Raw genomic sequence first — 23213 nt, 5'->3', positions numbered from 1 at the left:
ACAGGTCCTTGCCTGACATAGGTTTTCTCTCTTACATGCATGTTCTTATTTAATCATTACATTCATGCTGCGGTATGTGACTAAATGAAGCTTATAAAGATCATACTTTGTGTGTTGCTCAGATCTGAATTTGAGCTCCAGAAGCTGATTCTGGGGCTTGAACTCTTAATCATCAATAGGGACAGCTAGTCACTGTCAGGCCACATGAAGAAGCTCATTATCCATCTGGGTCAATTATCCATGCATTTGAAATGCACACTTACTGTGCTGGCTTGGCTCATACGATTATTTGTGAATACATGAAATTAGAGCCTGGCAATATTGGTTTCTGTGAAATTTTCAACCCCTTAGATGGATTATACTCATGTTTATATAAATAACTAATTCGCCATTATATTGATATAAGCTATTTGTGTATAAATGTGATTACCCAGCATGTGAGTTTTGTAAAGAAAAGATATGATTCTTACCTTTATACCAAAATTCTTAGGAGCTTTTCTAATTTAATGCAATAACAGATGCATAATATTATCATCCTGCCAATAAGTTTTCCTTGTGTGTTACTTCATGTCAAAACAAACAAACAAACAAACACAAACAACCCTATGACTACTCCTCAGGGAACAAGAACCACATTGCCTGTATAGATGAAATGCCTTGGAAAACAAGAATACAGGACATTTACCTGAAATTTGCATAAAAAAAGTACCAGGGCCACAGATTGAGTAAACTCTGAAGACTGTTTCACACGGTGTAGTTCTGTGTCTCCCAACAGTTCTCAGCTATTAACACATCCCAGTCCAAGACAGGATTTTCACATCTCAGTTTTAATGGGGATCTTGGGGGAATTTCAACATATCAACTTCTCATAATTTTTTTTACATTAGTTTCTGGATTTACATATCTTTTCCTTTTGGCTAAACAATCAAATGGTTGCTGTTCAGTGCACTGATAGCTGAAATCTATCTGTTTTAAAAAATACAATAAAATCAATGAATATTTTATAGTTTTTCATGATAGCTTGAAAATTCCGTGAGCTGTAGACAAGTTACACATATTCAAATATGACCTCTAGATGCTCACTGCCATTCTCTGCCCACAGGTTGTATATAAAAATAATGATGTAAGACTGGAGTTATCACGACTGGCCAAGCAAGGAGATCCCAAGATGAAGATTCATGGTGTGGTGGCTTTTAAGTGTGAAAATGTGGCAACTTTAGACCCAATAACTTTTGAGACCCCGGAATCTTTCATTTCTTTGCCCAAGTGGAACGCAAAGAAAACAGGCTCCATATCATTTGATTTCCGTACAACGGAGCCCAACGGCCTCATCTTGTTTAGCCATGGCAAGCCAAGACATCAGAAGGATGCCAAGCACCCGCAGATGGTTAAGGTTGACTTTTTTGCTATAGAGATGCTGGACGGCCACTTGTACCTCCTGTTAGACATGGGGTCAGGTACTATAAAAATCAAAGCCCTGCAGAAGAAAGTCAATGATGGAGAATGGTATCACGTGGATTTCCAGAGGGATGGACGGTCAGGTAATTTAATATTTTACAGTGTTATTAGAACCCCCCCAACTCCGAATGTTCAAATGGCTGGTGTCTTGGTTTTATTTTCTGCTTCACATAGGCCCTTCGGGCTGTTGACATTTTTGAGTTTTGTGGACTATATCTAGGGTATTCTGTACTTCCCCCCCCCCCCCGTTTTTGGCTAATATCCACTTATTAGTGAGTACATACTGTCATGTCCTTGTGGGTCTGAGTTACCTCACTCAGGATGTTTTTTTTTTTTCCTAGTCCCATCTATTTGTGAAATGCAGGATGTCCTAGTTCTTAATAGCAGAGTAATATGTCATTGTAAATTGACTTCTTAACCAACTTTTCTTTGAGATGTTTGAAATTTCAATTTTTTACCCCTTGGTTTCATTTTCCACCTTTATTCTCTTAAAAGGCAAGTTTTCTCAAAAGACATAATACTTCCACTGCACTTTAATAGTTGCTTAAAGAATTGGACATTGCCTAGTATTAACATCATATAAAGAAAAAAATCAACAAGAAACGTACCTTTTTATTGAATAAAATGAAGAGCTGGAAAGTCAGAAAAATTGAGGAAGGGCTAAATTACTGGTTTGAAAACTCGGAACCTAGTGCTTTAACACCAACTTGTCTTAGAAAATTTCTTTCTTTTTTATTTCAATTTATTTATTCAATCTATTTATTTACTTACTTTTAAAATTATTTAATCTTTTTTTTTCACTCCAGATTTTTACCCCTCCTGTTCTAGGAAATTTTGTTTATTAAATGTTGTTACCATAAAAAGATTGGGGATTAGGTTCATCTCTGTTTTTCTTGTGTAAACTAAGAAATTTTTGCTGAATGGAATGTAGAAAATAATAATAAACTCTCTGCCCTATCTCAAACTCTCTGGAATGCATAGTATCTAATTTATCCTTAGGAACTTTCAAATAAAAGAATTAAAGTAAATTTGGGCACATGGCATGTTCTGGGGGTTGAAATATTAGGTTTTAGAAGGTATCAGGACTGTACATCTACCTAGAGTAAAATTTTTAAAATGACTTTGAGGAAGAAAGAAATTTGACTCATATTTTATAACATAATTCTGACTCATAGTTTATAACTGAATAAAATAAATCAGATTATCTTGTCATACATGGAGGTCCAGAAAGCTGTGAAAAAATACTAGAATATTTCAGGTCAGTTAAACTTTATCAAGAAATGAGATACTAAAAATATAAAAATAATTCATGATGACTATCAAGTTGTTAGTAAATGTCAAGACCAAACCCATCTATTACTCATTTGATAACAGAGGCATGTTTTAAATACTTACTTTCAGAATTGTATGTGAATAATGTGTATATGTGTATATACATATGCCTATATATGTCATAGCACACATAGAAACATGTACCTAAAATGCTAATAAACTTTTCAAGAGAGTTCATTATAATCGAACCAATTATTAAATAAATCCCATAATTCTTATTCAGAAGACATATAATGTCATGTGCCTGACATGTTTCTCTCATCAGCATTACTGCATGTTTATTATCTGTTGCATGTAAATCTTCACTGCAGAATACCAAAGACAGACAGCATTTACTCTCACACAGAAAGCTCAGTTTTGTACGGAGTGAATAAAACATTATTTGAAGTTTTATTTGCAAACAAAAGAGGAATTAAAGCACGAGACATTTGTTGGAATTCACTGGAAAAATGGACATCTCTGTGTCCATAGGTACTTTGATGAAAACTTATTTTCTGTGATTATAATATCAGATAAGAAAATTAGAACAAACGCTGTGAAAAGGAATGCCAAGTTTTGCCCTTCAGTAAGTTGAAGAAGGTAGCTTATATTATGTGAGCCTCGCTCAGGGGAGTATAATGTCATTTTAATAGCTGCAGCCATTAATATTTTATATATAGTATTTTAATTAAATTCTATATTTGCACATTGAATTGATCTGGCATAGATCTGCCTTTTAAAATTTGAATGAAAATAATTGCAGTTTTGTTTTACCCAAAGAGAATTCTGAATTTTGATGTTGAAATGCAAATATTTGTAGCTGAGTTCAAACTAAAAACATGGAATCTCAGTTAAACTCACCCATTTTTATAACAATTATGTTCAAAGGGTCTATGAAAATGGTTTTCCATATCACAGAGAGAAATAGTATGGCTATTCAATGGGAAAGTTTGAGCTACCTTCTGTGATAAAGGATTCAATTCCTTGGGCAACCCCTAGATAAGTTCCCAAAACCATTTAGAGGGCCATAGTGTTTTGGTTGTAGGGACTGGAGCCTCAGGTTTCAGGACTGATTTCGTTGACTTAGATACTAAATAATTAAAACAATCATATCTATTTGATGTCAGTGTAACTAATAATTTTTTAGTCTGAGGTAAAATTAAAGTTATAATAATGAATGAACAGAACTGAAATTTGGATTTTCCAAAACAGTTTATAAAGGAAACTCATCTAAGTTTAAGTCTATTTAATTTTTTCAATATTCACATTTCATAACTTATTAGGCATAATAGTTATAATTTCTGTCTGTCTGTCTTTCTATTTCTCTGTTTCTGTCTCTCAGTCTGTCTCCTCACCACACACACAATAAAACTCAGAGTAGCATATAGTTAATACACTCCTAAGAAGATATCATTTCTTTTACATTAAAGAATGGTATCACTTTCTTTGTGAACACAACTTCTTTAAATTTATAATTTTATTTAATTTCTTTCTTGAAAGCCATAGAGAAGAGCGGATACTGCCCTTTGAAGGGAGGACAGGGAGAACTTCTAATCTCAGACATGTGAAATAATTCAAACAGAAAGCTCAATGACTGTTAGATAGCTCTGCATGCCTGTTATGGAATAACCAGCTCTGATGAAGACAAGACTTTGAGTTCTGCTTGTTCCCAAGATCCCTATTTTTGCTAAGCAAACATATAGGTAGGAGAAAATTCACTAAGGAGAATATCGTCTCCTCAAGTGCTGAGTACTGGGCCAGGCAGCTGTGAGTGACAAGGAAGATAATCACCAGGCCCCCAGTCTTCCTAGTTCTTCATCTTTGGATCCTCCATTCACAAAATGATGTATGTGAGCCCTTAGGAGATGAAAAATACTGCCTTCATTTGGGTCTATTTATAGAATTTCATTATGAGTAGTGGGTTATGAACACATCTTTAAGATATAAAATAATATGATTTACTAAAAATTATCACAATGTGTGCAAGAAGCTAGTAGGCAGAGATACAGAATGAGCATTTACAGCCAGAAGGTTAAGTTCATGTAATGGTTTAAGCAGAGAACTCATACAATGGTGATTGAAGCAGAACCATCTAAGTTTAGCAAACTCTGCCCGCTAAGGGAAAACCTTCACTCTGAGTTCTCACCAACCTATGAAGTATCTTTCCTTTCAAAGTGTAGGGGAACACACACTTTATACTTTAATTGTCCCACTTTTATGTAACAGGACCACAGCAGTTTCTATAGACAATGTAGCCTCCTTTTGTTGCCTGTGGGGTTTATATCCACTGTCATAGAAGCTGGAGTTATCTGTTGATGACTATCAAACCCTATAATTACCTGAATGAGCCACAGAAACTGCAGGCATGATCTAGTGCCTCTGAGTGAGCATTTTATGTCTTAGAAAAGCAGATATTCTGTGTGCATATCTTTGCTGGTAGGACAAAAGCCCTTCGGTATTGAGTTAAATACACTACAAAAGTTCATATCCATGTCAGCTTTTCAGGACTCCATTCGGATATATCTTTCCCATCCTTCCTCCCTTTCTAAACTTCCCTGCTGTATCTCTTCTGGTACCAACTGTGAAAACAAACAGCTGCCCAGGTGTTCAGCTGAAGTATGAATTGTCTTATAATTAGGATGAGGCTAATTCTTAGGTCAAGAATATTGTTTAAATTCAGTTACACTCTTTGGCTCAGTCAACGATACCCTCTCACAAATTTTTTATAGTGGGTTGCCAGTCATTTATTTCTCTCTTTTTGCAAGCTATCATTAAACATTGAAATAAAGAGGAAGCTGATTATTCTTGCCAAGTTCTGTTTGTGTACAGCAGGGCACAGTAGACGATGTCAGCGGTTATTCATGTGCAAGCCTACATTTAACAGCTAAGAAACCATTGAGATTTGAATTGAAGTCACAGAGTTCTAGTTTAAGAACTAGAAATTATGGTGGGAAAGGCAGTCTCTCTCCAGAGCACATAATTAGGGGTTTCTAGTAATCACAGTTCAGCGTGAACAGTGCTTGCTGGTTCTCTATTACCAGCACTGATTTATGTATAGACCACTTGTAAATTGCCACTCTCACATAGTCCCACTTGAACAGCCATTAGACTGTGCAGTCTTGAGGCGCACTTGCTCTCCAACTGTAAAGGTTTTCCTATACCTTTGCTTACTAGCTTGATGAGCACACAGAGATAGTTTTTACTAAATTATATTAATGCCCTGTATCTTACAGTTGTATCTATAAAACACCACCTTTCAGCAGGGAGACTGGAATACACCATCAATAATTTACAAATTATTCAGTCAAATGTAATCAACCTGGCACTGAGTTTCTATCTCAAATTTTATTAAATTTATTTCTCATATTTACTTACTACAGTAAGATTTAAAGATACAAATTCACTGCTATAGTAGTTTTGTTTTGGAAATCTGTGATTATTGTGAATGTGGACCTTGCACTATAAGCAGAATATTCAGCCTACTTGTCTAATTTGATTTTTATAAGGTCATTTTTAATTAAAAAACTGTCTGAGTGATAGTGCTTATTTTCTCAGAAGTTATATGGCCTTCATTTGGAAAGGAAGCCTCACAGCACAGTTGCCTAGAACCCCAGGCCCTCGGGACTTCATTTATATTCCCATGTACAGACACAGGAGAACCTGTGCAGGGGCAGGCTGACTGCTGTCCCACACACTTAAGTGTGTGTTGTCACTCTGAAGATGGAAGATGCCCATGTTAGTTGAGATGAAGACGTTACACGGCCCTAAGCCACTATACGAAGACATTCCCTTACCTAATAAACATTCCATACTTGGCTCAGTGTAGGACACTGTTGAGAAAGGAATGAGTTGGTGAGAGGAGTGTGTGACATCTAATGATTAACATAGAGGGAGATGGCTTGACCATTTTTACCAAATTACAAAGTTGATTTCAACTTTTATAAAATACATTTTCTGCAGACTTTTAATTTCTGTACAAAGTACATGAGAATTGAATTTCCACTTAAGCTTTGGAATATTCTTATACAAATATTACCTTATTTAGTAGCTGATCTTTAGTCTCCTTTCCCATGCTGTTAGGACAATCAAATTTCAAAGCTAATTTTATGAATGTAGTCTGCATATTAAAATTATATAATACATACATGTCCCATTTTTGTGCTGCAGTTGTATTCTTATATAGTGAATCATGAAGCCTTTGTCGAAATAAATTTTTATACATGGCTATCTTCCACAAATTTTAATTACCTAAATATGATAGTATTTTTTAAAGTATTCATTTGATGCACTAGAAACTTCAAGTGCAATTACTGGGAAGGGATATGATTGAATGCACACCACACAGAATGATTATATTTAAATTTCCCTAGGCTCATAGATACCTGCTGAAAAGGCTCAAACTCATTCAATCCTCTGATGACTTTGCTGCTTAACTCAATATGTCTCTTGAGTAATATCCATAGTGAAGTCATTATGGAACTTCACAACTGAAATCACATATATGTCTAGTCAGGGACCATCACACATGTGTCAGTTGAAAGGCAAACATCTATTTGAGCTTTGCCACAGCAAAGGAATATCTTTTTAATTTACAGTTTTTCAAAATATAAAAATTATTCTTTTCAGCTCAACATCTATGTTTTCTCTTTTCTTGCAATTTACTCAGAGATACTCTTAAGATATAAGGCCATATGGATTGACCATGCATAGGAAAGACAGATTTTTATTTTGGTTGAAAATCATTTAGAACTAATATTCAGTGCATGCCTAGGACACATATTTATCTGTCATTTCCCTTTAGATTTGAGACTCATCAAATCAACATCCTAAGTCTGTTGAATTGGGTTTGAATAGATTGAGAATTGTTTCCCTTTTACTTTTTGTCTCATATTTTATTACTCCTTCCCTGGGAACGCAACAATTAACGTTCAAGAGAAAATAAAGAATGTGAAGAACCGTAATTGATGATTGTTTGACTGTTAGTGTTTTCTGAGCTGTTTCCAACTTGTTAGCTCTAAAACACATTTGATAAACCAGAATTGGTTTTAACAAATTATAACACAGGAAACTAGAGGAACTAAAAGTCAGTATCTTAGTTGACTTTTTTCAATGTGTATGTGTGTGTATGCATGTGTATGTGTGTGCGTGTGTGTGCTCCTGTGAATGTACCTGTGCACTAATATACATATGAACTCACAGATTTACATAAAAACTATGATTTTATTATGAATCACTGTCAGCACTAAGCCTACTTTATGAAGATGGAGACTTGAGGTCTACCCTTTGTGGAGGCTATTGGTGGCTAGGGAAGGAGAAAGAGTGGAGGAAGTGAGAAAGAAAGGGCCACTGGAAGGTTGGTTACCATGTCCCTATGGATATCAGTACACCTGCATATGTATGAGCAGCACTTACTCAGAGCTATAAATGTGAGAATACAATGGGAACAACAATGCCTGAGTAGAAGGCACTAAGGATTGGGGAAGTGGACATCCTAAAAATGCATAGAGTATGTGGACAATACTTTCTAATATTTAAACTAAATATTATTTTTTAAAACTATTGTAGGAAGAGAGTAGTAGTGAGAAGTTGTGAGGAACATCTTATCCCAGACATGTCAACAACCACCCACGAGAACATGCTGGACATAATACTTTGTTCAGAGCAGGCTGGCAAACCCCGCAAAGAACAATTAACTAGGAGGTTTTGTTTCTTCATTTTCATTGTCTAGTCGGGCACTTGCGACTGTGTGAAATCAGTACAAGCTTTGTTTCATAAAGTATAGGCATGGGGGGCAAAAGAGAGGGGCTGAGTGGTTATGAGCATTTGATGTACAAGCGTGAAAAATGAGGCTGTGTTTGTTGATCCGTGTATTTTTCATTGATTCCCTTGCCATCCTGACCACAGCCCTCCCTCCCTACAGGCCCACTCTCACAGATGTCTCCCCACTACCCTTTCCTCTTTCTTCAGAAAATGGAAGCCCCCTTGCTTACCACCTTATACTGGGACTGGGACGTCAAGTCACAGCAGGGTTATGTGCATCCTCCCCCTCTGAAGCCCAACCAAGCAGTCTAGGTAGGGGAAGGGGATCCAATAGGGGTCAACAGTCAGAGACAGCCATCACTTCAGTTTTTAGGAGACCCACATGAAGACGAAGCTACACTTCTGCAACAAATGTGTAAGGGTTCTAGAACTAGGCCCCGCAGGCTTTTGGTTCAGTCTCCATGAGCCCCCATGGGTTCAGGCGAGTTGACTCTCTAGGTCTTCTCATAGTGTCCTTGAACCTCTGGCTCCTATCCCAAATTCTATCAAACTACCTGCGTTTCAGCTGATATTTTGCTTCACTTCAGGTCTCCGAGTCTGTTTCCAACAGCTTGTGGATGAAGCCTCTCATGAGACAGTTATGTTGGGCCCTTCCTTGTCTGCAAGTCCAACTGAGTACCATTAGTAATGTCAGAAATTAGCTCTCTCCTATGGACTGGGTCTCAAGTTGGGCCAATCACTAACTGGCTATTCGTCCAATCACTGTTTCACCCTTGTACCTGTACATCTTGTATGAACAACAAGTTTTGAGTTGGGAAATAAATCTTCAACAACCCTATACCCGCAGAGGTCTAATGTCCAAAATATAAAAATAACTCAATAAATTACACACAAGCAAACCAAATAACCAAATTAAAAAGTGGGGTTTAGAGCTAAGCAGAGGATTCTCAACAGAGGAGTCTCAAGTGGCCTAGAAGCACAAAAAGGCATGTTCAATATATTTAGTCATCAGTCAAAGCAACTCAAAAGGACTCTGAGATTCCATCTTGTATTCTTCAGAATGGCTAAAATATAAAACTCATGTGATAGCATTTTGTTTTGCAAAGATGTGGAGCAAGGGAACATTCTTTCTTTCCTGGTTGGAGTGCAAACTTGTACAACAATTTTAAAAATTAATTTGTTATCCCACCCCTAAAAAAATAAGAACAAAAAAACTGGGAGTAGCTTTTTCCCATGACCTTCTATGACTGCCTGAGCATATAACTAGAAGACGCTCCACTATACCACAGATGGGAAGTTTTGATCTCAGCACTAATATAACAAGATTAATGTGGTCCCTTGCACTCCTTTATCCCAAAGGTGTGCATGCGTCTGAAGCTGAGTTTTTCTGGCCACCAAGCCAAGCTGAAAATAGCAATCTCCAACTTCACTGAGAGTCCATGATACAAAGAAATAAGGAGCATCATAGAGGAGAACCCTCATGTCCTACTCTGACCTCTGGACACAGGCACAGTCATAGATTCTTGTACACACATTTGCATATACAACATATACACACACAGACTACATTTGAGACACACATACACACATAGGTAAATACATATGGACTCATTGTTTTCTTTTTATTTGTTGCTGTCTCTCTATGCCTCCCTATCTCTGCCTGACACACTCTCTCTCTGTCACACACACACACACACACACACACACACACACACACACACACACACAACAAACTTCAGACCTAGTGAATATTCTAGATAAAATATGGCAAAAGTATAACTTTACCAGTTGATTCCTGTGCTTGAGGTATGTCTGAGAAGTCTCTTTATTTGTGAACTGTAACAGTCTGATTTAAAGCAATTTAGTTTTGCCAATTGCTTTTTACTCTTCTTGAGCTGAATTAAACTGGTTCTATAAATAAAATGGGAATTTGGGCAAAAGCTATTTAAAGAAAAATGTTACCATTGACTTCATAGTGTTTCATTGTTGGTTTTCTAGGTTGTATTTGTCAGAAAAGTTTTTTTCTCAGTTACACGTATATATTTTTATCTAATCCTGTTTCCAGGAAGACTTCTTGAAATTGTCCTTCCTCTAGCCTGTTGCTTTCTATGTCTGCCTTTCTGCCTTGTTCTCAAGATATTCTTTCTTCAGCTTGTAACTCACATGAACTGCTACAGAGGATTGGGCCCTTCTAATGCACTGGCTGCTTTGGTATTTTCACAATGCTGGTTACAAAACAATTCTTTTAAAAAATGAATGTGGTTATCATTCTATGAGTCCACTTAGCACAATATTATTCATCTCATTTTCCAAAATTACTTTTACTATATTCTAAAACTATTTCTATAGATCTGATGTGCTTCTAAATGAGAATTTTCATCTATACATTGCCACAAATGAGAAGAATATATATTAGTCTTTTTCTCTTTTTAAATAGCCTTCATAGAAAACCCCACTATTCATCTTTCCTGGCAAGACTAAAATAGCAATGCCTGTGTTTCTCCCCTGGGAGCTTTTCCACTACTTTCTGTGGGAGTCTAAAGAGACAAATGTCCCCATAATGACTTGGACACCTGGGCAGTTTCTGTCAGTGGCTCCCATGTCCTTCTCCCTCAGCAAGATAATCCCTTTATGAAGCTCAGCTAGAGGTGGTTCTTGCTGCTAGGATTTAAAATATTTTTGGGCACAGAGTGGGGACCATCAGCCTTCTATTCTTAGTTTGGTATGTGTTTTCAGTTGGGAAGAGCCCTGGGCTTTGGGTTTCTTTAGAAGCAAATATACTATACAGTTATCCTTTTATTCCCTTTCTGAGCTTTGAGAGCTCCAAAGAAGTGCACTGGTATTAGGAATTATCTTACCCTCCTGTCTTTGTCCGTGTGTGTGTGTGTGTGTGTGTGTGTGTGTGTGTGTGTGTCTGTCTGTCTGTCTGTGTGTGTCTGTGTCTGTGTGTGTCTGTGGGTGTGTGTGTCTGTGTGTGTCTGTGTCTGTGTGTGGCTGTGTCTGTGTCTGTATGTGTCTCTGTGTGTCTCTGTGTGTGTGTGTGTGTGTGTTGTGTGTGTATGTGTCTGTGCCTGTGCCTGTGCCTGTGTCTGTGTCTGCATGTGTCTGTATGTGTGTCTGTGTTTGTGCCTGTGCCTGTGTCTGTGTCTGAGTCTGTGTGTGTCTGTGCCTGTGCCTGTCTATGTCTGTGTCTCTTTGTGTGTGTGTGTGTGTCTGTGCCTGTGCCTGTATCTCTGTCTGTGTGTGTGTGTCTGTGCATGTGTCTGTGCCTGTGCCTGTGCCTGTGTCTGTGTCTGCATGTGTCTGTATGTGTGTCTGTGTTTGTGCCTGTGCCTGTGTCTGTGTCTGAGTCTGTGTGTGTCTGTGCCTGTGCCTGTCTATGTCTGTGTCTCTTTATGTGTGTGTGTTTGTGTCTGTGCCTGTGCCTATATCTGTGTCTGTGTGTGTGTGTGTCTGTGCCTGTGCCTATGTTTGTGTCTGTGTGTGTATCTGTGTCTGTGTCTGTGTGTGTCTGTGCCTGTGCCTATGTCTGTGTCTGTGTGTGTATCTGTGTCTGTGTCTGTGTGTGTATCTGTGTGTGTGTTTGTGTGTGTGTCTGTGTCTGTGTGTGTATCTGTGTGTGTGTTTGTGTGTGTGTCTGTGTCTGTGTGTGTATCTGTGTCTGTGTCTGTGTGTGTGTCTGTGTCTGTGTGTGTATCTGTGTGTGTGTCTGTCTGTGCGTGTATCTGTGTCTGTGACTGTGTCTGTGTATGTGCTTGTGTGTCTGTGTCCTGTCTGTCTGTGTTTGTGTCTGTGCCTGTGCCTGTCTGTGCCTTTGCTTGTGTCTATGTCTGTGTCTGTGTCTGTTCTCTCTCTCTCTCTCTCTCTCTCTCTCTCTCTCTCTCTCTCTCTCACCTCTCTCTCTCTCTCTCTCTCTCTCTCTCTCTCTCTCTCTCTCTCTCTCTCTCTCTCCCCCATGAGAGAGTAATGGGTCCTTCTTATAGTATTTTGTGAATATAATTTGCATTATAGAGATAAAAATTCTTTTTGGTAAAAAATTACTGATAGGAATTTTTATGGTCTGACATTACATATTTCAGTTTTTATCAAAAATATACTTTCAGTCATTTGTAATGATTGTATGATTTCTATAATTCTCAAATTTTCCATACGAATGAATAATTGTACATTTAATACGTGAGCCTTTGAATCACGTGTGATTATAAATTAATAGATTTTTTTTCATCTTGAAGTGAGAAAAGTAAACTATTTATTTGGTTTAAAAAGAAGCAAGTGATTTTTCTTGAATCTTTCACCAAGTGAACATTCCTGTAGTATTTGTTATAATCCAGACTCTGTGTTTTCCTAAACACGCAGCGCAGACTTGTATTTTATGTATGTATCTATAAGAAAGCCCAAAGCATAGAAATGGATCCATATATTTATGCACCATAAAAGCTTCATTTGGACTTTGGAAAGCTTTCAAACTACTACATCCAAGCAGAGTAACCAAATTAGTTAAATATAAGAATGAATAATCATTCCTTGGCTTACAAATTTATGTGTATGTATATATACATGCACACATACAGATATATATTGAATAGTAATTCTAAAAGCCATCATTTAGCACATAAAGTCTTATTTTGTTCTAGAAAATGATCACCACTTTATTATATGATTAATTTAAATTTGAGTTGTTTAAAGTTGGCATGACTATTAGTCATGCAAGTATTTGGTATTATGGAATCAAAGAGGACCATATTAATTGCCATTTGTTTATTTCTAAAGTTATATAATCCCATAGATGACTTCATTACCCTTGGCGTATCAAACATTGAAATAAAAAGGAATAAGTAATGACTATACATATCTGTACATAACAATAATTAATTTTTTTAAAAGCCGTGGTTTTGAAATAGGGCAAGAAATTTGTGGTTGGGTTTTGAGGGAGGAAAGAGAATGGGGAAAATTATGTAATTATATTTTAATTTAAAATAATAAAAAAGTATAAAATAGAAATGTCTGGCCTTAAGACACTCTCCTGAAGAGAGGGATGTGGAGAGAACCAGCTCACACTGTATGAATAAACAGCCTGACATTCACTTGTCTTTGTGATAGGTACCATTTCTGTCAACACACTACGAACTCCCTACACAGCTCCCGGTGAGAGTGAGATTCTGGACCTAGATGATGAGTTGTATCTGGGTGGCTTGCCAGAAAATAAGGCTGGCCTGGTCTTCCCCACCGAGGTGTGGACTGCTCTGCTCAACTACGGCTATGTAGGCTGCATCCGGGATCTGTTCATCGATGGCCAGAGCAAAGACATCCGGCAGATGGCGGAAATTCAGAGTACCGCTGGTGTGAAGCCGTCCTGCTCAAGGGAGACAGCTAAACCGTGCCTTAGCAATCCTTGCAAAAACAATGGCATGTGCAGGGACGGTTGGAACAGATACGTCTGTGATTGCTCCGGAACAGGCTATCTCGGCAGGTCCTGTGAGAGAGGTAGGCTTTCCAAATGCTAGCAACTAGTCCCCGGAAAAAACGTTTATAAATTCCTATCTCAAGCCTGAACTGAAACGTAACAGCTTCTAGTGAAGCAACCCATAGTCTGAATCCCAAGACAGGACTCAAGTGACCCAGGCACCTTTAATAGTTTTCAAAGTGCTTAGTTAAGTGTATCCACAGCTCTGAAAGTGTGCTTGAGATGACTAACTCACAACCGATGTCTCTTTTGTCCGGTTTTTAACTGGTGACGGCTGTACTTAAATGTTTAATTTTATTTCTCTGCAGTCTCTGTATAGACAGTCTCTTAGAAAATATAAAGGTCCATGTTTTTCTCATCCTCTCCCTGTGCAAGGAGAGGAATGAGCGTTGAAACAGAACAAGGATGGTGTTAACAGTCAGTCTATAAAGACCGGGCTCACAGAAGAACAAATACTGGTGAGCAAGTCATTCCATCGACCCATGACTTTAGATAAATGGTTTTGTCACTACGCTCATTGTCACTTATTTTCTACACTGAAACTAAAAATCAATATGAAAATAATATTGATGAGTTTCTCCATCATCCTCTCATAGTACTAATAGCATCTGTCTGTGAGGTACTCAGCCTAACCAGTACCATGTACTTCCCATGAAGCCACACACATTCCCCTGGTTTCCTTCAATCTTAAAATACATCTAATTTGGCCTGAAAGTTTAAAAGAAATAGGTAGGGATTTATAAAACTAAAAATTAAAAGATGATTTTGGCTTTTTTAATCTTAAATAAATACATTGGCTTGTCATCATGACTGCCAATATTAATAACCATTAACAAAATAACATAATTATACATTAATCTATGTACCAAAATGTCATCACTATTCTGTCCGAAATAAAATCAGACATGTCAATAGATTGCTTCACCTCATGTAAACATAATCATTCCCCTCATGGAACCACTGCAGGTCCTGCATCCTTTAACTTGTAGGAGTATGCTCTCTATAAATTCTTCTTTGCCTTCTCCTTCTTAATTAGTTTCTTTATTTTGGTTTGGAAAACTGCCCAGGGAGGAACAATTGGCATAGCTCAAGAAGTAAAATCCAGTTAGGCACAATAAGAGATTAGGAGACGTGTGTGAATGAAAATTTAGTTTCAATTTTAATCACTCAAAGGATGCTGGTTATCCTGATGCCTTTTGGATAAGTTCAGCTAGAGAACGTGTGCACCTCCACTGCCAGATTAATTTCAAAAGCCTCCAGTTGAATATGCATGGTCTACCACCCTGTGGCAATACTCTGCTACTACATGTTGCTAAATGAAAATAGAAACGCTAGAGCTTCCTGAGTCTGGGGGAGAAAGAGAATATTTATATACTGCAGTAATCAGAGGGAAAATAGAAAGCATGTACAGTTCTCAAATAAAAATGGAATAGCAAACATCACCACTAGGATTTAACATATTTTAAAGTTTATGGTTAGCTGGAAATTTTTGCAGATCTCTTTGTCTCTAAGTCGTTTCTTGAGAATAAAACAATGGTATCGTAGTATTGTTATTCTGAACTACAACAGGACATTGCGAGAAGAGTTTTCTCTTCTGGATTGATGTTTCATCCAAATGACTGTGCCTCTCCTGAGAGCAAGAGTGATGTACGATGGTTGCCAGACTCAGTACCGCAGAACACGGTGGCTTCTGTGCAGTCCTCGGCTGTACCCTAGTTCAGCAAACACTGAGTTTCAAATTCCCGAGGAAATGTTTAATGCTGTCTCCTCTCCAAATACACTCATGCCAAAATAAGTTCTTAATCATGAAAACTGACCTACAATTCAAGTAATAAAGATAGTTATGAAGTTTCTGTCTTAACATCACAAATGAATCATTAGCACACGCCTCGGTCTCTGCACTCCACATCATAGGATACTGCGGTTATGCTTAATGCCACATTAGGAAAGTAAAGAAAAGGACACTACAGAAATATCTGTGACTTACACAGGAAGATAATATTTTATTCTGTACCTATTGAGTCTTTAATAAAGACTAATGTAGAAATGACGTCTTGCATAGATATTAAATGTTGCATTTTCTTTATGTGTCTTTTTAATGCAACGAGTTTTGAAGGTTAGATCACCTAAAAATAATTCTCAGAGATAATGCGAAATGAGAGCATTGGTGCAGCCAGAGGTCTACTTCATACTTGTTCGTTCAAAGTCTAGCAGATGGAGGGACAGATGTCAGAGCAATATAATTTGGCTCCCTGTCTGATTTTCATCGTGGATCACAATATGTGACTGTCGCTCAGTAAAACTCAGCATAGGTGTACACTTTAGCCTTCAGCCAGGAATAATGCAGAAAATCAAATCTATCAAATCTAATGACAAGGGAGAAAGAGATCGACAAGATAAAGTTGAGACTGTTTTACTTCCCCACTGGGAAGCAATATCTTAGAATTATCCTTCTAAAGGACTCTTTTTTTTTTTTCTTGTTCCAAATGGTAAAATAATTTTCACGAACGTTAAAAGATGCTGCATAACTTTCAAATGTCAGAATGTTGTCTCACATTTATTTGGCAATTCTAGACTCCAACCTTCTGTATTTTCCATTTCTTGCCTAATTAAATATCAACTCTAATTATGAGGAATTGTTTATGCTTTCAGTTGTCATTTATCAACAAGTTACCTTCACTCTGAGGCTTGTGTGCAATGACACCCAGGGACACTGGACTTTAGTACGTGGCTATTATGCCATTCCTGGAGCTTTTTGGAGAATGGTAAAGGCTAATGAGCTTGATTTTTCCTCCCACTATGGATTGGTTTTCATAATATATTCATGTCTATTTGTTGATTGTATATTTCTAAAAAGATGAGTTCTCAACTTAGTGTTCACATCGAGCTATTTATAAGCAAAAATAAAGTTATTTCAAATAGTATTCTATAACAAAATAGTTATGCATATTAATTAAGCCAAATAAACTAATAATAGCTTAGTCCTTTTATCTTATGATAGCAAAGTTACAAAGCAATCTATAATGGATTTATTACTTTTATTAAACTACTTGTTGGTTTGTATGATTAGCCAAAGGAAAAATTAAATATCAAATCTCGCTTAAAATTATCCAACACACTTTAGAGCTCACTGTGACTTTATAGTCATGCTTGAATTGTTTGTTAGGCAGCTTCTGCCTAGTTATCTACATTGACTTCTATCTTTTACAACATGGTCCCTTGGAGAAACTTCTCATTTAATTTGAAAACTTGACAATAGTATATAGAATAATATATGTTAAGATTATATTTTGTTTTCAGCTATTATATCTACGAACAACAGCAGGTATAACAGGATAAACAAAACCCTTTTGCAGTTTCACCTTCAAATTAGACTGATTTTTTTTTCCTTTGGTCAGACATTATAAAACATGCTTGCTCTGTGGTAGGTGTAATAGATGTTTTATTGCTCTAGGAAATGCTTATACAAGCTTTGCATCCACAAGCCAAAAAGGTCTTTCAGGTGCTTTCAGTGTGGATAGTGCTTGCTAATTCAAGAAGCAATTATGGGGTCTCGGCTGTGCCTGGCTCAGTCTCTCAATGGTGCCTGAGTAAAGAGTGAGTGACCTGCTTCAAACAGCAGTTGCTGATGGCACTATCCAAACAAATTAGGAGTTAGAATTGAAAACAAGAGAGGTGAGAGTTAAGTCTGAGGAGGGAGCCACATTTTCCAGAAGAATAGTTCACCAAAATCCAGGGTTTTGAAAGGACCTAACTTCAATGGGTAGACGGGACAAAGTTTTCATTTACCGCCGTCTGTGAGTGCAAATGTTTCAACACTAGATGGAACAAACTGCCCAGGACAACAATGACAAAAGCTGAGGGTAGAGAGATTGAAGTTGCGGTAGAAAAGTAAACCTGTGTTTTAACCTGAAGTTAAAACACATATACCACATAGGTAACCATTTTAGCTCTCTAGATAAGAGGAGAACAGAGACCTATACAGTTTAGCTATGAGGGTAAGATCAATGGACAAAGACACAGATTGTAGATAGAAATGAAGGTCTGTAAATGTGAACATAGACTGCATATGGCTGAGAAAGTAGGAGAGAAACCCACAGGGTTGTTCTTGGACGGTGACGTAAATCTCACTTTCCGAGATCGAGGTGATTGGGGGAGCATGTTTGGAAAGTCATCATTTGGGGAAAGGTGCATAAAGAATGAGATTCTAATTCCATTTTAAGTGAAGATGTCAAATAGGCAATAAATGAGGAAGTGTCTACTTAAAGTGACCCCGGAGGAGCGCACAAGTTGCTGAAGAGCCATTAATCCAGGGCTGGATGGGAAAGATCAGAAGATGGCGGAGGGAGTTCTGGATACAATGTGTAATAGTTAGAGATTCAAGCTCCTCATTCAAGCCTTGAATGGGAACAAACAATATGTCTCTTAGAAAAGCTTCTGAATGTCCCGACTTTCTGAGAGAAAAACTTTGAAAAGCAAACCAGAAAGGACGGTAACAATGAACATGACACAGTCGTAAGGCCTTGCTCTGTGGCGGCAGAGCCACTGCCCTGCGATGGAAATGACGGAGGTGATGAAGTCTCTTTCTCACTTCATTCATTTCAGGTAGTTTTTCTTTTATTAAGTGGCATTTGAATTACCAGAAACAAGATAGCAAGATGACTCACACTTGTTTCTCAGTGTTCCACTACCATATTACCATATGGTAATATGATATAATTTGATATAATTTGATATAATATGAACACGGAGGGTGCTATTTCCAAGTGGTCTGGCAACAGCAGTTTTGCTACTGATTCCTTCATGTCTTTAGTGTAGTGCTGTGATTTCCACGTACCTGAGTTTAGACACACACCCACACAAATCCAAATCTGATGCCTGGCTGCACTCATATTTCATGTATAAAGTTACAGATGCTTTGGTGGTAATTTAATATTTACCACACCAGGTTTGTTCGAATAGAGGATGTTTTAAATTATTTCTTACGTGCAAGGAAGGTTATAGTAAGATTATGGTTTAAGGTACCTTGAAAGCTTTTCTCATTAAACACACTAAGACCATGGAGTCCTTATTACTTATTGGATGACATGTTGCTTTTTATCTCGGCCTTAAAACATTAGCTTTCATAAGAGAGGATGATTTTTACATTTAATAATATTTCAGTTTTACAGTAGATGATGTGAAAAGATATTGACAGTATCTTCTGTTTCCAGGGATTTTTCAGACAGTCCTGGCCTTAGATACCTTTCAGTAACCTCCTTCATGCAGAATCAATCAGGGCCATACTCATAAAACATCCCAGCCCCATGTGGTCAATGCCGTACAACATGTACAATAGGTAGAGGGGATTTCTAATTCTTAGTACTTAACAAATGAGGGAGTCTCTGCTAGGATGCCCCTTGCCATTACAAAACAAGAAACTCGGTTCTGAATCAGGTAAGATTTACCACCGATGCCCCGAAAAGAAAACTCGCAGTCTCCTCTTTCCCACGCGTGAACTGTGCCATTTCCTCCCATAGAGGCTACGGTTCTGAGCTATGACGGGAGCATGTTCATGAAGATTCAGCTCCCGGTGGTCATGCACACTGAGGCGGAGGACGTTTCCTTACGGTTCAGATCCCAGCGTGCATATGGTATTCTGATGGCAACCACTTCTAGAGACTCCGCCGACACCCTTCGACTGGAACTAGATGCAGGGCGTGTGAAACTCACGGTCAATCTAGGTAACAACATGCCTTCCACAATTCAGCTAACATTTCTCACTTTTTGTTCAGTTTTGCCTGCAAACATTTATCGACTAGCCTGTTTGCTATGGAAAGTTAACACAGTCAAGTAATGCTTTCTTCAGTGGGCACCACTTTTTTATGTTCTTCATAATTTAGTGTTTTGTGATTCCTGCCAACAAAACTTTGGGGAAGCCCTGTCAGTGAGATGAAATTTGAAATTTTGAATTTTGAGGTTTTTCAGATGCCTCAAGCTGAATTATTTCTCCTGTTATATTTTCTGTTGTTTTAACGGGTCATAGGTGACACCCTTACAAAAACAAATGTCTGCATGTGTTAGATAAGAAAAGACGCACTTGGAGTATGGAATTCACACCTGCTCCTGCTTCCTCCATGGGCTTCTCCTTCACCTTTGTGCTCTTCCATCTCTTCTGTTCTAAAGTAGTGTGTGGGAGAGTCTGCTGTCACTCAGCAATCCACAACCCTTCAATGCCCGAAGTCTGCGGCCCTCAGCAAACAGCCAGGAGAACAATAAGGTCACAGGCTCCTCTACAGACAGATAATGCTTTCCTGACTAAAAGCACCATCACCAGGGATGTTACAGTAAAACCTCACCGATCTGGATGATTCACGATGTGGGGAAAAAGTCAAAGAAAACATTGACTTGTAGAATTTTAAAAGTTGAGCATTTAAATTTTTTTTTACTTAATTTAAAATCTTAAATTACTATAAACCATGGAAGCTTGTGAAGGGATGGGCTTGAATGCTTATATTTCTGGGACTGGAGATGAAAGGTCCCTCCATAATGGGCTCTCATTTTCTGCAAGTTCTGCTACTAACTTCTCCTGAATCCTTGAAGTTATTTTTCACCATAACTTTCAAATTTTTCTTTATTCACATGTACCCTTCCCAACAACATCTTTATACCAATGGAAGACCCAATATTCTGCCCAAAATTATCATTAAATTCAAATAAATGAAAATGAATGAGGTTTTACTGTATTCTTGGTTATATTAAATATAAACACATCGTACACACACACACACACACACACACACACACAGACACACACACACACACACACACACACACACACACACACACACACACATCAGGAGAGGAAGACAACCAAATTTTAAAGCCATGTACATTTATATTTAGAAAGATGATGGGAACAAAACAACCTGTGACTTTCATGACAATACTACATTTTCAAATTGTGATGGGTACAGCAGTAGCTTAGAAAATATAAAAGTAACTCTTTGTAGCATATTTAATTTAATCACATTTAATTAATACAAGTTCAATTAAGTTTATTAATTTTAAAACCACAGTTTCTTGTTCGGTTAGAGTTCCCTCTAGTGACCATTATAGGTTACTACAAGACAATTGAATAAACATCTTAATTGCACCAAGAGGCTGTTGTGTTGTTTCAAATGAGAACACTTAGCTCCTCAGCAGCAAAGCATTCTGTAGAAGGAGTTGTGTAGCTGCTGGTCCTTGGCTGTTTGCAACCACTTTTCTGATGCGGTTGACGACACATGACAAACTTAGCTATATGGACACAGAATCTAGGTTTATATTTTCCATGCTCCCCAAAGGCATTAAATAAGAAAAGAAAAAAAAGTATATATCTCTCTATAAAACATTCCACATAGTTCCTTAAAAATATCCAAAGTGTTACCCACGCCAGAAATGCTGTTTTTATATCTGCTTTCCTGTGAAGTAAACACACAAAAGAAAAAAATCAAAGTGTAATGCGAACTTGCCACACAATGTGTAAAGACTGCATCGGTAGCTCCTAAGAGAGGCATAGGCCTGGGTACCCCGTGGGATGGCGACTCTGCAGCCATTCGACTTTCTAAGGGTCCAAGCCGTTTTATTTTCTCCTTCTGTGAATACAAGCTGTGGAATCCAACATCTGGCTTTAAACATTTAGTGCCCCAGAAAAGTCATAATCAAAGGAGAAATGCACAAACATACTAGTATAAGAAAAGAATAATTTTAACCTATTCTCCATTTGACCGCTGCAGTTGTAAAGAATTCCGTGAGCCTTTGTGGGATATTAGATTTTGGAAGTCCAAGATGTCTGAGCCTAGCTGAGCTTGCACTGCCCCCCATTGTGATGGAGCACTTTTAACTTTTGGTGAAGATACTAGTCTGTTCTTTCACAGATGGGGAGAATGGTGCAACTGGTCTAAGCCAAGCATCTTTGACAGTTAACTGCCTCTTATGTCACTTAGATTTGTCACCATGTAGCTCTGTTTGAATTGGCCATATTTTTAAACATTCTCTTGCTTTTAATGGTACAATTTCATAACAAAAAGCCTGGGTTCTAGAAGTACATAAATAATAGTGATACGGAGTGGCCAAATTTGCATGTGTCTGTCCCCAGAAGGGTGGACTGTCATTTTATTGGATGTCTGCAGCTATTACCTTGAAGGATAAATATTCATTTTTCATCTATTCTTCCCCATCTAGATTGTATCAGGATTAACTGTAATTCCAGTAAGTGCCTATTCAAAATTTTTAAACTGTTCTTCCTCCATTACAATGTAAGCTAGTCAAGGAAAAGAGAGAAAGAGATAGAGAGTAAGAGAAATGCATTTATAAATCTCATAATCTCATCTTGAAGCAGTCCATCATCTGGGATGTAAAAATTCATTTTATATTAAAAACAGCCGAAGGGTTTCCCACTGAAGTTCCTCCTTAGGCAGAAGCCATTTGGACAGGTCTGGAGGTCCAATAGTTTCCTTCATAATTAAATAGGAAAACATACCACAAACCTTATTTCCTTCTGTCTCTATCCCTTAATTCAAAATATATAAAAGAGATGTCTAACTTATTTTATTTTGGGAGATAGAGTGTATTGTTTCTTACTGTATGCTCCTAGAAAAACATGAGCCAGGAAAGTGTATTTGTAATTATTAAGAAATTTTACATGATGAATTTTTACATCCTGATCATATATCTACAAAATAACTAAAACCATTCAAATATGTGATATGCATGCTAAATGATGAGTCAGAAAGATGCATGGACTGAGTTTTCTTTGGATTTTGATAGAGATATGAAAAGATACAAGGACTGTGCTTTTATTTTGAGCCCTAGAATTAAGTAATAAGTAAATCGATTACAATTCTTTCTGTGAATCTTTAGATTTTTCTTTTCCAGGTTTTGCTGACCACATAAAGGAAACTCTTCCAATGACCACAAATTCATTAGCTACATAATAAAGTGATATTAAGAAACCTCTAATCTCTCAATGCCATAGGAAGATTTTGGTCTCTGGCCCTGGGAGGAAGCTGCCTGTGCATTGTTGGAGCTCGTGAAATATGTGGGCATTTCCTTAAAGCAACAGCTCACTCTGAGGGAAAACAATTGCAAAAGCAAAGGAACTTCTCTACTAAAATGCCTTTTACCACATATTCTTGAGCTTCTACATAAGTGATATTTGACCTCATGTGTGGTAATATTTTAAGCTAAAAAAGGTGAG

General features: G+C 37.5%; 1 protein-coding gene across 1 annotated transcript in view; it reads left to right on the top strand.

Annotated features, from left to right (window-relative positions):
- NRXN1 (neurexin 1) overlaps positions 1 to 23213 on the top strand; it is a 1029777-nt gene that overhangs the window by 434745 nt on the left and 571819 nt on the right. Inside the window, exons 5-8 of the mRNA XM_080913966.1 lie at positions 1103 to 1541; positions 13630 to 14013; positions 19513 to 19716; positions 22199 to 22225. Coding sequence (XP_080770092.1) covers positions 1103 to 1541; positions 13630 to 14013; positions 19513 to 19716; positions 22199 to 22225 — 1054 coding nt within the window. The remainder of the gene's footprint in view (positions 1 to 1102; positions 1542 to 13629; positions 14014 to 19512; positions 19717 to 22198; positions 22226 to 23213) is intronic.

This window comes from Micromys minutus (assembly GCF_963924665.1).
Source record: "Micromys minutus genome assembly, chromosome: 3".
NCBI classification, from domain to species: domain Eukaryota; kingdom Metazoa; phylum Chordata; class Mammalia; order Rodentia; family Muridae; genus Micromys; species Micromys minutus.
This window is presented reverse-complemented; position numbering and strand designations above follow the sequence as displayed.